The following is a 15,833-nucleotide window of genomic DNA, read 5'->3' on the forward strand; positions in this document are numbered from 1 at the left end:
AAACTGGAAAAAGAAGACCAGCAACCATGGTTGCCCCCATTTTCTGTGTCAAAAGCTTAGGATAAAGGCCCGAGGATGGCCCTGTCTCTATTGCAAAGGAAATGTCTGTGCTTCCTGCCAGTTGTTCTCTGAGGTATTGGAAACATGCTTGCTGACATGTATTATTCTGGATTGTGCTGGATTTAACAGATACTTGGAAAAAGGAAGTTTCCTTCATCCTAATTTAATCCAGCCACAATGTTTAGACCTGAAGTATTTAGCCTACTTCTGCTTAGATCCCAGATTTGGTCTTGCCAACAGTGGGGTAACATGCACAGTCTTCTCCTTTTTGAAAGCATAGAACAGATGGCCTCATACGGTGGATGAGGAGAGAAGACCCAGAGCAGCCCTTGCATTGAAATCCGGACAGGTCTCAGGCCTATTCCCCCCGGGAGAGGGCCCCAGCGCAGCCTCTCACCTGCAGGGAGCACATCATTGGACACGTCCCCCTTGTCCCCCTTTTCACCCTTCTGCCCTGCTGGGCCCTCATTTCCAGTCAAGCCCAGTTCACCAGGGTCTCCCTTTTCCCCTGGAATTCCTGTGGCTCCAGGTAGCCCTGAGGGGGGGAAAAAAAGATATATTAGCCTATTGTACAAGAAATTCTGACACACTGCTTTGTGATATTATACTGTGCACTTTAAAGGTGAAGCAGCTTCAAACACCAAATACCTAACACACACAACCACTTTAGGACAGCAGCGTGGCCATCACTGAGGAATAGTATTTGCAGGTGGCTCTGATGGGATATTTTTAGAGACGTTTGATTGGAACAACAGGCTGAACAGAGGACTGAACCTCAAGAGGGAGAGTCACAGGAAGAGTAGAAAGAAGGTGAGGCCCGATCAGAAGTCTGATCTATCCACACAGGTTGGATGGAGCACTGTGAGGGGCTGACTTGGTGCTATAACAATGGAGACGTCATCTGCATTATTTGCTTGATTCCTCACAACATATTGGAGTGGAGGCTAGGCACTCACCCATACTTTCACTTTTAGAAATTGGAACTAAGGACTACAGTGGTTATAACTGATGCTGCTAAGTGAGTAGCAGAGAGAGATCCAATTCTATCACCATGGCCTCCTTCTGTGGCATTCCAATGCAAAATGCTTTTACTCAAAATAGCAAAACAAGTAAAGCTGCTTTAGGACAGGCGTTAAGACGGATGGTTACAGTGTGAACAAACTGCAGTGGGTGAAACATCTGCCTCCACTCTCCAGGAGCCATCACTCCAGGAACTGCAGCCCCGCCGCACACAGCAACTGTCGAGATGTGTGCCATTACCTCTCAGCACTACTCTACGGGCAGCACAGGATTCTGAACCCTGAGAGAAAGGAAGCAAATAGGTTCATACAATTGTTAACAGTTCACTGCTGGTGGGTGGTTTCCACACAGCAGCAAGGGAGGGGAACCCAAGTAGATCCTGGCAATGGTGCTATAGTGAAGAAACAAAAACAAGAATTTTTGGACCTAGAGGTGGCTAGAACTTGTGAGGTAGAATATGAGAGAGGAGGTCGTTGTGTAGAAAGAGCTGGAGAACTTCAGAACTTGGAGTCTTTGGCTGAGGAATGATCTGTGCAGGATGCGAGGCAGGGGAAAGAATGGACAGAAAGCACGTCACTACACAACTCTCAGAGCCTGCACAGGGAAAGTTCTCATTCCCACCAATCAAGGCGGAGAGATCTCAGAAAATGGCAGGATATTGGGTAGAGTCCTTGGGAAAGTCTTGTCTTAGTAGTGGGGCTAAATAAGCCCGAGAGACAAGGCTGCCATGGGTCCATCATAACAATGCTTAAAAATAAGCTTTGAAAGGATTACACTAATCTGCAAATAGTTTAACTGCATGCCCGAATAGATCCAAAATTTGAATTATTCAGTCAAGGTGATGCAGCAACTTAACAATTTACGAGAAAAATCATATGATCATCTCAGAGGATGCAGAAAAGGAATTTCATAAAATTCAACACCTATTCTTAATAAAAATTCTCATCAAAATAGGAATAGAGGAAACTTTCTCAATATGGAAAAGAGCATCTATGAAACACCTACAGCTGCCATCATCCTTAATGGTGGAAGACTAAATGCTTTCCCCTAAGATCAGGAATAAGACAAGGTATCTATGCTCATCACTTTTATTTCACACTCTGCTGGAGGTTCTAGATAGTGGGAAAAAAAAGCAAGCAAAAAAGAAATAAAAGGCAAGCAGATTGGAAAGGAAGAATTTAAAAAAATTTAAATTCAGAGGACGTGATTGTTTACTAGTATGTAGAAATTTTCATGAAATCTATAAAAGAGCTACTCGACCTCATGAGCACCCAGGGACACTAATATTGTGCAAAGGTATTGCCAGGTATGGATCAATTTACATGATCTACTGTTGCAGGGAGCCCCCTGTTCATTTTGATGACAGCCTCCTAGATGTATTGCTCAACAGAGATATTATTCAGAGTGGAAGAGATTTCAGGCAACAGGAGAGACCTGGAGGCATGTCTTACAACAGGAAAAACTTTGATTCCTCTCAAAGTCAATAACCAAGAGGGCTTAGGATCTTTTCTAACTACCCTGTCAGTCTCTATTCCCCTTTTTATAGGCTCTGGCCAAGTGACTGCCCTTTCACCCCTCTCCTATGCCCCACAAACTGGGACAATCCCCACTCTCAAATGGTTATTCTCTGGCGTTACAATGATCCTCTCTCCAGATGAAAAATCGAATCTGGATTGACCCCACCCTTACTGCCTGCTAGCACCAAAGGATTCAACATAACTGTCCCAAGGGAATCATAGAATTCCAGATTGGAAGGTACCTAAAAGGTCAATTAGATTAACCTCCAAAATCCCAAAAGCCTCTCTTCACATCTTTTCAGCAATGGGGAGATAACTGCATTCACATCGCATCACATCACATATCATACCCAAATCTCTGCACAGCCATGGAAGGCAGTTATTCTCTAAAGCATAAATCTGACTCTTAACACCTTTCCTTTATGCCAGAGGAGTAATACATATTCAAAATGGTTTCTGCTCTTCGATACTCAAGGAACCCTACAAACCATGCCAAAGAAGACAGTGTGTGAAAGAACCTTAAGATGTTGATCACTATTAGTAAATGTAGTGAACAAAGAAACATTTGCTACATTTCAGCCAACCGTAAAAACAAACAAACGAACAAACACCTCAGTAAAAAACTAGGAAATTCAGCAGTAGCTGGGAGTCAGAGGCCTTGGGTTCCCTGCCAGCAGTGATCCCAGGCAGGTGCCATGCACTGAAGGGGGAGCTGTTACACAATAGAGAGGAGTGAAGAAGAGCAGAAGCCCCCCACCTTACCCCACCCCATTGTCGGAATTTGCTCTGCCATGGATTCAGTATGAAGCAAATCATGCCTCTTGGGTGGTTCATGGCTCATGATGCATCTCTCACAACAGCATTGGAAATCCGTCGGTCTGGGTCATCCCTGCCCAGGTCATCAGGACATCTTGCTGGAAAGTGGTTTGCTCACTTAAAGGAGCCTTTAATCGGGAACCTCTGCATGAGGAGACTTTCTTTTGTCAGTGTTTTAAATAGGCAATTTGGCACATTATCTGCAGGACACAAAAGATGAGTCCGTTGCCATAGAGTCCAGTCAGCACAATGCACCAAGTATAACTGATACCGTCTAAAGGTTTCACATGCCCAGATTTAGCAAAGCTCAGGGAAATGGTATCTTCTCGTTACCTCAGAGTTTTCTTTTTCAGGCATTTATTCTAGTCACAAAAAGCCTTTCTGCATCATCATCCTATTTTCCCTTCTTTTCTTTTATTCTTTCCTCATATACCTTTTATTTTCTTTCTCAAAAAGGTCATGTGTGAAACAGGAAAATATTCATGCTGTAATGCAGCTGTTGTAAGGCTGCCCCTACAGGGGCAGGTGTTTAAAACTAAAGATATTAAAGACCTTTGCTTAAAGGTGTATTTTGATACTTATCTGGATGTGCATAATCTTTTGTTGTTGTTGTTGTTGTTAATCCTCACCCGAGGATATTTTTTCCATTGTTTTTTTAGAGAGAGTGGGAGGGAGAGGAGAGAGAGGGATAGAGAAAGAAAAAGAGAAAGAGATACGTTGATTGGTTGCCACCCACACTCACCCCAATCGGGGCCAGGGATTGAACCTGCAATCCAGGTATGTGCCCTTGGCCAGGAATTCAACCTATGATGATGTGCACAGGCCAATGCTCTAAACACTGAACAACACTGGCCAGGGTGATCATTTTTAAGCATTTGTTAAGAAAGGGTGGGGTTACAGAGGACATTCCTGGAGCACCCAGCTCAGGTGATTAAGGAGACTGCACCACTGGGTCTCCACACGACACCAACTACATAAGGTTGCCCTACCAAGACTAGGAGTCATAGCAGATCCACCTAATACATAGAAACAAAGATAAAGAAGTAGCAAAAATAGGGAGACAAAGAAATATACCCCAAATAGAAGAACAGGGAAATCTCCAGAAAAAAAGCTAACTGAAATGGAGGCAAACAATTTACTAGATATAGAGTTCAAAAAATGGTTATAAGAATGCTCAAGGAGCTTAGTAAAAACTTCAATAAAGAGTTATAAAGCATTCAAAGGACATAGAAACAATAAAGAAACAACAAATCAGAAATGAAGAATACAATACCTGAAATGAAGACTATACTAGAAAGAATAAATAGTAGATTAGATAAAGCAGATAACTGAATCAGCAATTTGGAAGACAAGGTAGCAGAAAACACCCAATGAAAACAGCAAAAAGAAAAAAGAATTTAAAAAAAATGAGGATAGTTTAAGAGACCTTTGGGGTAACATGAATTGTAACCCATGTGCATCATATGGGTACCAGAAGGAGAAGAGAGTGAGCAGGGATCAAGAACCTATTTGAGAAATAATGACTGAAAACTTCCCTAATCTGGTGAAGGAAAAAGTCACACAAGTTCAGGAAGCACAGAGAGTCCCTAACAAGATGAACTCAAAGAGACCCAGACCAAGATACATCATAATTAAAATGGCAATGGCTAAAGACAAAGAGAATCTTAAAAGCAAGAGAAAGACAGCTACATAAGAGTGTCAGATGATTTCTCAACAGAAACATTTTAGGCCAGAAAGTATTGGCATGAAATGTTCAAAGTGATGAAAAGCAAGAAACTTTTGCAACCAAGATTACTTTTTACAGCAAGGCTATCAGTTAAAATTGGAGAAGAAAGAAAGAGCTTCTCAGATAAGAAAAAGCTAAAAGAGTTCATCACCACCAAACCAGTATTATGAGAAATGAAGAAGAACAGAAGAACATAGTTCTTAAAGAACAAAATGGCAATATATATGTACCTATCAATAATCCTTTTAAACTTAAGTGGCTTAAATGCTTAAATAAAAAGACATAGGATAGCAGAATGGAAAAGAAAACAAGACTTACGTATATGTTGTCTACAAGAGAACCAACTTAGAAAAGAAGAGGATACACACAGAATAAAAGTAAACAGATGGAAAAAGATATTTCACGGAAATGGAAATAAAGCTGTGGTAGTAAAACTTATATCAGACAATATAGACTTCAAAACAAAGACCATGACAAGAGACAAAGAAGGACATTACATAATGCTGAAGGGATCAATCCAACAAGATGATGTCACCCTTGTAAACATTTATGCATCCAACATAGGCACATCTAAATATGTAAAGTAAATCTTGATGGACATAAAGGGAGAGATTGATAGTACTAAAGTCATAATAGGGGATTAAAACACCACATGGACATCAATGGGTAGATCATCCAGACAGAAAATCAATAAGAAAAGGGTGGCCTTAAATGACACACTATATCACAGGATTTAATTGCTATCTTCAGAGCAATTCACCCCAAAGCAGCATACACATTCTTTTCAAGTGTACATGGAACATTTTCTAGGACAATCCAGATGTTATGACACCAAACAAGTTTCAATAGTTTATGCGTCTTCTCTGACCATAATGGTATAAAACTAGAAATCAATCACAAGAAAAAAACTGAAAAACATGCAAAGACCTGGAAGGTAAATAACATGTTACTAAACAATGAATAAGTTAACAATGACATCAAGGAAGCAATCAAAAGATACCTTTAAACAAATGAAAATGAGAGCACAACAATCTATGGGACACAGCAAAAGCAGTCCTAAGAGGGAAAATCATAGCATTAAGGCCTACATCAAGAAACAAGAAAACTTCAAATAAACAATCTAACTTTACACTTAAATGAACTAGAGAAAAAATAACAAACAAAGCTCAAAGTGAGTAGAAGGAACAAAATAATAAAGATAGGACCAGGACTAAATAAAATAGTCTAAAAAAAAATACAAAATATCAAGACATGAAGAGCTGGCTCTTTAAAAAGATAAACAAGGTTAACAAACCTTTAGCCAGATTCATCAAGAAAAAAAGAGGAAGGACTCCTGCCCAGCCAGTGTGGCTTAATGGTTGAGCATTGACCTATAAGCCAGGAGGTCATGGTTTGATTCCTGGTCAGGGCATATCCCCAGGTGGCAGTCTTGATCCCCAGTGTGGGGAGTGCAGGAGGCAGCTGATCGATGAATCTCTCATCATTGATGTTTCTATCTCTCTATCCTTCTCTCTTCCTCTCTTTGAAATCAATGAAACATATTTTTTAAAAAGAGGGAGGACCCAAATAAATAAAATAAAAAAATGAAAGAGAAATAACAACTGACACCAAAGAAATACAAAGGATTATAAGAAAATATTATAAACAACTATATTCCAACAAATTGGACAATCTGGACAAATGAGATAAATTCCTAGAAACATACAATCTTCAAAAATGAATCGGGGAGAATCAGAAAATCTGAATAAGCAGTAATAAAAAAACACAAACTCCAACAAACAAAAGTCCCAGACCAGATGGCTTCACAGGTGAATTTTACCAAGGCTTCACAGGTGAATTTTACCAACTATTCTCAAATTATTCCAAAAAATTCAAAAGGAGGGAAGACTCCTAAGTTCATTTTACAAAGCCAGATTATCATAATTTCAAAACCAGATAGATAAAGACACTAGAAGCAAATAAAATTATAGGCCAATATCTTTGATGAATAGAAATGCTAAAATCATCAACAAAATATTAGCAAACCAGATCCAGCAATACATTAAAAAGATAATACACCATGCTCAAGTGGAATTTACTCCAGGGATGCAAGGTTGGTACAAAATCCACAAATCAATAAACATGATACACATAAACAAAATTAAGATAAAAATCACATGATCATATCAAAAGATGCAGAAAAAGAATTTGATAAAATCCAGCCCCCATTTCTGATAATAAAAAAAAGCTCAGCAAAGTGGGAATAGAGAGATCATACCTCAACATAATAAAGGCCATATACGACAAACCCACAGCCACCATCATATTCAATGGGTAAAAACAAAAAGCATTTTTCTTAAGATTAGCAACAAAGCAGGGATGTCCACCTTTTCCACTGTTATTCGGTATAGTTCTGCAAGTCCTAGCCACAGCAATCAGACAAAAAGAAGAAATAAAAGGCATTCAAACTGGAAAGGAAGAAGTAAAATTGTCATTATTTGCAGATGACATGATACTATATAAAGAATCCTAAAGATTTGATTAAAAGACTACTAGAATGATAAATGAATTCAGTAAAGTAGCAGGATACTAAATAAATATCCAGAAATCAGTTGCATTTTATACACCAACTAGAGGCCTGGTGCACAAAAATTTGTGCACTTGGGGGGGGGGCTCCCTCAGCCCAGCCTGTGCCTTCTCGCAGTGTGGGACCCCTCGGGGGATGTCCACCTGCTGGCTTAGGCCCACTCCCTGAGGGATTAGGCCTAAGCTGGCAGTCAGACATCCCTCTGGCAGCCCGGGAGCCCTCAGGGGATGTCCATTTGCCAGCGGGGAGCAGGCCTAAGCTGCAGTCGGACATCCTTAGCACTGCTGAGGAGGCGGGAGAGGCTCCCACCACCACTGCTGTACTGGCAGCCATCAGCCTGGCTTGTGGCTGAGCAGAGCTCCCCCTGTGGGAGTGCACTGACCACCAGGGGCAGCTCCTGCATTGAGCATCTGTCCCCTGGTGGTCAGTGTTTGTCATAGTGACCAGTCATTCCCAGTTGTTCTGCTGTTAGGGTCAATTTGCATATTACCCTTTTATTATATAGAATAGAGGCCTGGTGCATGGGTGGGGGCCGGCTGGTTTGCCCTGAAGGGTGTCCCGGATCAGGGTGGGGGTCCCGCTGGGGTGCCTGGCCAGCCTGGGTGAGGGACTGAGGGCTGTTTTCAGACTGGCCACACCCCCTTCAGGGTGTGGGGTCCTGCTGGAGTGCCTGGCCAGTCTGGGTGAGGGGCTGATGGCTGTTTGCAGGCTGGCCAAGCCCCCCAGCGGGGACCCTCACCCCATGAGGGTGTGGCCATCCTGGGTGAGGGGCTGATGGCTGTTTGCAGGCTGGCCAAGCCCCCCAGCCACCCAAGCTCCCAGTGGAGGCTGGCTGGAAGCAGGTATCTGGGATTTATTTATCTTCTATAATTGAAACCAAGCCTCCTGCTTGCTCCAGCTCCGTGGCTGCTGGCCGCCATCTTGGTTGGGTTAATTTGCATATAGTCACTCTGATTGGCTGGTGGGCGTGGCTTGTGAGTGTATGGGCAATTTGCATGTTTCTCTTTTATTAGATAAGATAATGAACTATCATAAATGGAAACTAAGAAATAATGTCATTTACAAATGTATCAAGAAGAAATAAAATACCTAGGAATAAATTGAACCAAGGATGTAAAAGTCCTGTACTCAGAAAATCATAAGAAATTGAAAAAAGAAATTGAAGAAGATGCAAATAAGTGGAAGCAAATATTGTGTTCATGGATAGGAAGAATTAACATCATTGAAATGTCCATACTACCCAAAGCAATATGTAGATTCTAACACAATTCCTATCAAGATACCAACGTCATATTCCACAGAACTAGAACAAATATTTCAAAAATTTATATGGAACCACAAATAGCCTCAGGAATCTCAAGAAAGAACAACATTGGAGGAATCATATTACCTGATATCAAAGTATACTACAAAGCCATAGTAATAAAAACAGCATGGTACTGGCATAACAACATATAGATCAATGGAACAGAATAGAGAGCCCAGAAATATACCCCTGCCTTTATAGTCAACTAGAGGCCCAGTGCAAAAAATCCGTGCACCTGAGGGGGGTGTCCCTCAGCCCAACCTGCGCCCTTGGGGGATGTCCAATTGCCAATTTAGGCCCCATCCCTATTTTATTGTAGTGTTGTTTATAGTAGACAAGATTTGGGAGCAGCCCAAGTGCCCATCAATAGGTGAGTGGATAAAACATTTACACAATGGAATATTACTCGACCGTAAAGAAGTAAACCTTACCTTTGTGACAGCATGGATGGACCTGTAGAGTATCATGCTAAGTGAAATAAGCCAGTTAGAGAAAGACAAGTACCATATAATTTCACTTATATGTGGAATCTAATGGGAAAAAAAATAAACTAACAAAATAGAAACAGACTCATAGATACAGAAAACAGACTGACAATTGTTAGAGGGGAGGTGGGTAAGGAGCTGGGTGAAAAAGGTGAAGGAATCAAGCAAAAAAAAACCCCAAAACCCACCCCAAACCCTCATAGACACAGACAGCAGTATAGTGATTTCCAAAGGGAAAGGGGGTTGGGAGAGGATGAAGAGGGTAAAGGCTGGATAAGTGGTGATGGAAGGAGAGGACTCTGGGTGGTGAACACACAATACAATCTACAGATGATGTATTATAGATTGTACACCTGAAACCTATATATTTTATTTAACCAATGTCACCCCAATACATTCAATAAAATGAAAAAGAAAGTGTCATGGACATTTTGTCAATATACAAAATGTTTTCTCTTTGCCCTCTTATGACTATTGCCTATGACAAAGTTTCCCTTTGTCTGTAGATAAAATCTTGTCCTCGAGCTGGCCATGCGCTGCTGGTGTCAGAAGTGCCCTGCTATCTAATCACAGGCACCATCAGAAGACCCGTGGGGGGTACTCTGCCCCGCCCCACTCAGCTGAACTCAGTGATACTACCACTGTCGCCTGGGCTCTGGCAAGCTTTGAGTCAGCACATTCTGCCAGGGAAGAAAGGTCAGATCTGCTTGCCGAGGTTCCGTGCTACAAGGGGCTCTCTGCTATTTTTCTTCCTCCGTGGCGCCCACTCAAAACAAACCATCTCACTAGCGTTAGGGTTGGGGGTTGTGCGATGCTGCAGGGGTCAACTCCAGCATCTTCTCAGCAGGGGGTGAGGGAGGATGGCTTATTTTTGGCAGGACCATCTGTCACAGACTGAGGGCGGGGGGAAGGGGACTGGAGGGTGTCCACAATACCCAGTCCCAAGACGGGGATGAGTAAGGAGGAGGGTGTTTATTTCTGTTTTTATGAGGATTTGATTTTTAGAGAAGACACTGCAGCATTAACTCTTAAGTGAGACAGTAAGACAGATGGAGAGAGAAAGTAAATGTTTGGTTTTGAGGCAACAGAATGTCAAACTTCATAGAAGATGCTAGTTGCAAAATGACAACATTTAAGTCTCTTTTAGTTCTTCTCTCCAAATCTAAGTCAGTATTTTCAAATGAACACAGGTATTTCCACTTAGACTTCCTTTAGGTATAAAACCAAGTTTCTCTTCCCATTTTTGGTAACAACAGCTAACACCAATATAAATAGCATGTGTGTATATATATATATTCACTCGCTCTTCCCAACAGTGCTATGGGGTGATACTATCATTGTCCCCTTTATACAGATGAGGAATCCATGGCACAGAGTGATTAAATAACTTTCCCCAGGGCACACAGCTACCAAGTGGAGGAGCCAGAATTCCACCTGAGCTCTGGCTCTGGTCCATGCTAGCCCCCCATCGTGCTTAGCATTTCTGAGGTCAGAAACTGAGGGTTATCTTTGATGCTTTAATCTCTTGAAAACAACGGTTAGGCTAGAGCTCTGAAATTCTGATTTAATCAGACCAGTGTATCTCAAAGCGCCCTGTTCTTTCCTTCAAATATGTATGTAATGTGGTTACCAATGTACTAGGCTGCTGACTATGAACGATCAGATGGAAAGGGGTCCAGAGTGGGAGCTGTGTCTGCTTTGTCTCCCCAGCAGTGTTCTCAATCTGTCCAATAAATATTTGCTGACAAACTCCCACCCGCTTCTGCTGTGCTCAGCCTCTGGGTCGGCTCACCTGGAGGCTCACTTCTCCGTGGTCACTAGATGCTACTGCTCCTGAGGGCTCCACCCAGGCTCTCCCACAGCCATGCCCACATGCCCGTGGTCTCTGATACTCTGCCATGTACACCTCTAGTCCGCTGGTCTCCTCTGACCACAGACCTGCATCCCCAAGGCACACCCCCAACCCCCACATCTCCTTCCCTGGTGTCTCAATCTCAGCACATCCCATGCTGAGCTCCTGACAGTCTCCCTGAACCCGAGTCAGTGCAAGGCTCCCACCTGGGGGCAGAGCAGTCAGGCAGTCTGCCTGAGGGCCTCCCTCCTCCACCTCTGTTTATCCACCTGTCATCACAGACTGAGGATTTCACCCCCAAATACCCACTCCATTTGTCTCTCCATGCCCATCCCCGCCAACCCCCCGCCTGCTCTTTGAGAAGCTTCTGAACGTCTCCCTGCCTCCGTGCTCACTTGTCTCCTGTGCTTATTTCAATGTGTTCCAAGCATATTGGTTCTTATAAAGGCAGATCTGACTCCTGCTGGAACCCCTCCATGGCTTCTCCTGCTCTCAGGATAAAGACATTTTCCCTCCGTGGCTCTGACATCCCTGGTGCCCCTGCAAGAAAGTTGATTGCTGGGTAGTACGGACATGCATTCTAGGCTCAGGTCAGGAGCAGGAGGGAAAGCACGGCCCGGGGCCCTTAGCGGGGTGACTGCGGACAGCACAGCCCTTGCTCTGGAGTCTGAGCTGGCCCAGGGCTGAGCAAAGCTTTCAACAACCCCTTTCCATAGAGACAGGCTCTTCTAATGGCCATTGTCTCTATACATTAGAAGGAAGGCTAGTCTCCACTTCCCCTGGCCCAGGGCAAGGACCCCCTGTTGGGTCCTTGGTGACTCCAGTTCTAACCTCGACCTTAGTGGAAACTTCTTGTTCTAAGGTCTAACGTTGCTGACCCCGGAGGCCTCGCTCACTGGGAAGGCCCGTGTCTTTGCTACCCTTCCCACGGGATCTCCAGGAAATGAGGACTTGGTCAACCTCCAGAGAAACAGAATCCAGCACCTTCTCACCCAGCCACTGCCGCCCCTCTCCAAGCCTCCTCCCTTCTGCCCTGCAGCCTCCCCGGCACAGCCACCAGGGTGGTGGGTTCCCCAGTGGGGCAGGGCAGGTCTCTGCTCTGCTGTAAATCCTGCCCATCTCGCTCTAAGCACAAACCACAGTTCTTCAAATGCCCAGGGCCAACCTGATTTGTCCTCTTTCCTTTCTGGTCTTAACTTGACCTCAATTACCTCTCATTCTCTGTCCGGCCACCCTGGCTTCCTTGTGGCTTCTCAGACTCATGGGGGGCAAGCTGCACTCCCCGGTTCTGCTGGAACCCTCTCCCCAGGCCCCCGCTCTCCCCTCCTCTAGGTGTTTGCTCAAAGCTCCCTTCCCAGGGGTCTTACATGGCTTCCCACTCCACAGTCACCCCCCGCACTCCCCATTCCCTCTCCTGGCTCTATATTTCTCCTTTACCACCGCATAACAATCTACTCTACTTATCGATCTTGTCGACTGTTCATTCTCCCAGCTTAGAATTTAAGCTTTATGAAGACAGGGATGTTGTGAGCATTTTCACTTCTGGATCTCCAGCACCTACAACAGTACCTGCCACATAAATATGCGTTACCTCAGTGGACTGCCCTTTTCTTTGCCCTCACTGGGTTGTGGGCTGCATGCTGAGCACACTCTGCAAAGCCAGAGCCCTTCTGGAAACCACTCCTTCCCCCCTGCCCACGCCCATGCTAGCGCAGTGCTGCCTCCCCTCAGCTGCCCCTCAGACACTCGTTGCTGAATCCTTAGGACTGGGTCACATTTCTGGGGGCTTCTCAGGATAAACCAAATGTCTGTACACTGCTGGTCATCATTATTCAACGCTGATGTTCATTTATAATTATTATCCAACACGGAACAATCCATTACTGCTCTGTAGCACGGGCTGTAATTACTGGCCTTCTGGGGACTGAGCTGGCTGTGTTGCCCATTGTCACAGGGGCTGCCCCCTGGGAACATGAGCGTGCAGGTTTGGCCAAGTGGCAAAGCCCCTCCACGACTCTCCCTCTCCACGGGCGATAAGAGCAGAGTGCTGGGAGGGGACTGTGCTGTCTGGAAGAATCTCCCAGTAGCTCTTCTAGCCCAGAGCCTGTTCAAGTGAGCGGGAGTAGCAGAGCCACAAAGTTGGAAACAAGCTAGAGGGTGTGATGGAGCCTCCACCTGCCAGAGGCTGAGAGCCAGGCCTCCCAGAGGCCTCCTGAGCAGCCCTACCCCTGCACTTGAGCTTCCACATGCCACATGCCAGCTTTCTTCAGTGAATCTGCCCAGCAGGCCTTTCCCCGGTCCCCCAGGATTGGTACTCAGAGCCCCTTAGAACTCGCCCGCCCGCCTGCTCCCTGCCTCCTGCCAGGCCCCGCAGGAGCCCCTGCCTCTCACTGACCCCTGGACATACCTGACACCTCGGGGCTTTGGGGCCTCGGCTCGGGTGATGGCAGCACTGCTGCTCACAGAGGCACAGGAAGTCTCTCGGAGACGCCCCACATCTCTGTAACCACCCTGTGGCCCCCGGACAGGAGGCCCTGACAGCTGGGACTCCACAACCCGAGGGCAGGCCTCAGGGAGGCCTGGATGCCACCAGTCCATTCAAATCATTCCAGCTATTCCTCTACTAGGAAAACTCAGGGGCCGACATCACACAACTGATTTTCAACTAAACATAACGTTTCTGGGCAGACAAAGGCAGTGAGAGGGCAAGGCAGGAACTGACCCTGGAAAGACGGGGGTGACACATGCAGCCAGCACACAGCCCACACGTGCCCGCCCTGGGCTCTGGCTCCTGCCCCTTCCATCTGTCAGTCTGCATCAGAGCAAGCAGTTCCCAGGGAGACAAACCATTGTCAGTACCAAAAAGAATGCCCTTGGCCCCCAAAACACGGCAACTTCCAGGCAAGAGTCGAACCAGCCTTGCCTGCAAAGATATAGCACTTTCTAGCCACTGCACACATTAGCCCATTCAAAATGCAGAAACAGAAATGAGCAACAAGGAAAATAACGGAAGAGTTGCCAAAATACCAATTTTTCCTCTTTTTCCATTTGCTCCTTTTTCGCCCTTTGGGCCCTGGGGACCAGGCTGTCCATCCGACCCGTTGTGTCCTGGTAGCCCACCAACTCCTGGCGGTCCTGCATCAAACACGGGAAACGAACATTAAAAACATCTCTTCACTGAAGTTCAGGTCATTCCCTGTAGCCAGTGTAGGTGGGCAGCATCGACACCTTTCCCAGATCCTTCCCCGCTTCCTCCCTTCCTTCGCCTCCTTTGCTACCCTGGCCTGGAGCAGTGACAAGTGGGGGATGGGGAAGGCAGGCTCTCAAGTGGGAGGGGCAGGAGAGTTCAAGATTGGGGGAGAGAGAAGGGGGAACACAGTGACAGCCGGGGTTGGCGCTAAACTCTTCCCCCTTCCCCACCGTAGTCCCTTCTGAGTGATCCTGGGGAGTTAGCCACCCATATTCCCCCCTATGAACTAGGAAAAGCCATGGGCTCTTACCTGGTGGGCCAGGTGGTCCTAGAATAGGAAAAGAAATGTAAATGGTGAACTATAGGTGGAAGAAAGCAAAGCAGCTCCACACCCCAAAATTATTTCCCCCCTCTGAGAATGTACTGGCGAGAAGCCACCCCATGCCTGTTACTTAGAATTCAGTATATTTACCCAAAAGATTCTTAAAATCAAGTCAGCACAGACACATTTGCCAACCAAAACCACTTCTGTTTAAGTTTCAGTGGACCAAGAATAATCGTATCGATTCAGAAATCAGTCACCTCTCAAGCAATCAACTTAATTAAATGAGGCTGGGTGACAATACAGGAAGGCAGTACCGCCCTGGCACAGGTAAGTGCCAGCACTGCAGGGCTGAGGTCTGGCTGTCACGAGAGCAGTCCCAAGGGCTCCCAGCCAGCCAGTGTGTCTCCGCTAGGCCACTGAGGGGGTCTGAGAGCAGAAGCTGGTTCTGAAGTATGGTAGCAATCATTTCAGATTGAAACTGTAGTTTAATTCTGTTGTTTGGCTTAACAATATAAAAGTTACTTTGATTTTCTGAATTGTATAAGTCATCCCATTCGATTGAATGCCTTATTGATTATAACGTGACTATCCCATTGATGGTTATCTTACTGGTTTTAGAAAGCACATTCGTCACCTGGGAAGGACAGCACAGTTATCCCAAGGTCAGAGGGCTCTAAAACTGTAATTTAGATAACATGCCTAAGTTTAACCCAGGTTAGATAATGTGTTTATAACATGCTGTTTAAACTGCTTTTTGCAAACTAGGTTCCTCATTCCAGACCTGAGGGCTCTAGATAATGTATTTCTGTCAATTCAGTGACCCTGAGACCCAAAACTATAATTAACATGCTTAATTCTGCTTCTGTAAACTGCTTTTTGCGAGCCAGGTTCCTCATTCCAAACCTTGAGATGTAATCAATACCTTTGTGATCTTTGCCTATATAAGTCTGGTTTTGCCACCATCTTATGG

The 15,833-nt window shown here is 45.0% G+C and overlaps 1 protein-coding gene across 1 annotated transcript in view; it reads right to left on the minus strand.

Moving 5' to 3' along the window:
* The window catches only part of GLDN (gliomedin), a 32,582-nt gene that overhangs the window by 11,352 nt on the left and 5,397 nt on the right, over positions 1-15,833 (minus strand). Inside the window, exons 2-4 of the mRNA XM_023751645.1 lie at positions 14,849-14,866; positions 14,376-14,483; positions 458-595 (exon numbers count right to left, since the gene is read on the minus strand). Coding sequence (XP_023607413.1) covers positions 458-595; positions 14,376-14,483; positions 14,849-14,866 — 264 coding nt within the window. The remainder of the gene's footprint in view (positions 1-457; positions 596-14,375; positions 14,484-14,848; positions 14,867-15,833) is intronic.

This window comes from Myotis lucifugus, unplaced genomic scaffold (assembly GCF_000147115.1).
Source record: "Myotis lucifugus unplaced genomic scaffold, Myoluc2.0 scaffold_23, whole genome shotgun sequence".
NCBI classification, from domain to species: Eukaryota; Metazoa; Chordata; class Mammalia; order Chiroptera; family Vespertilionidae; genus Myotis; species Myotis lucifugus.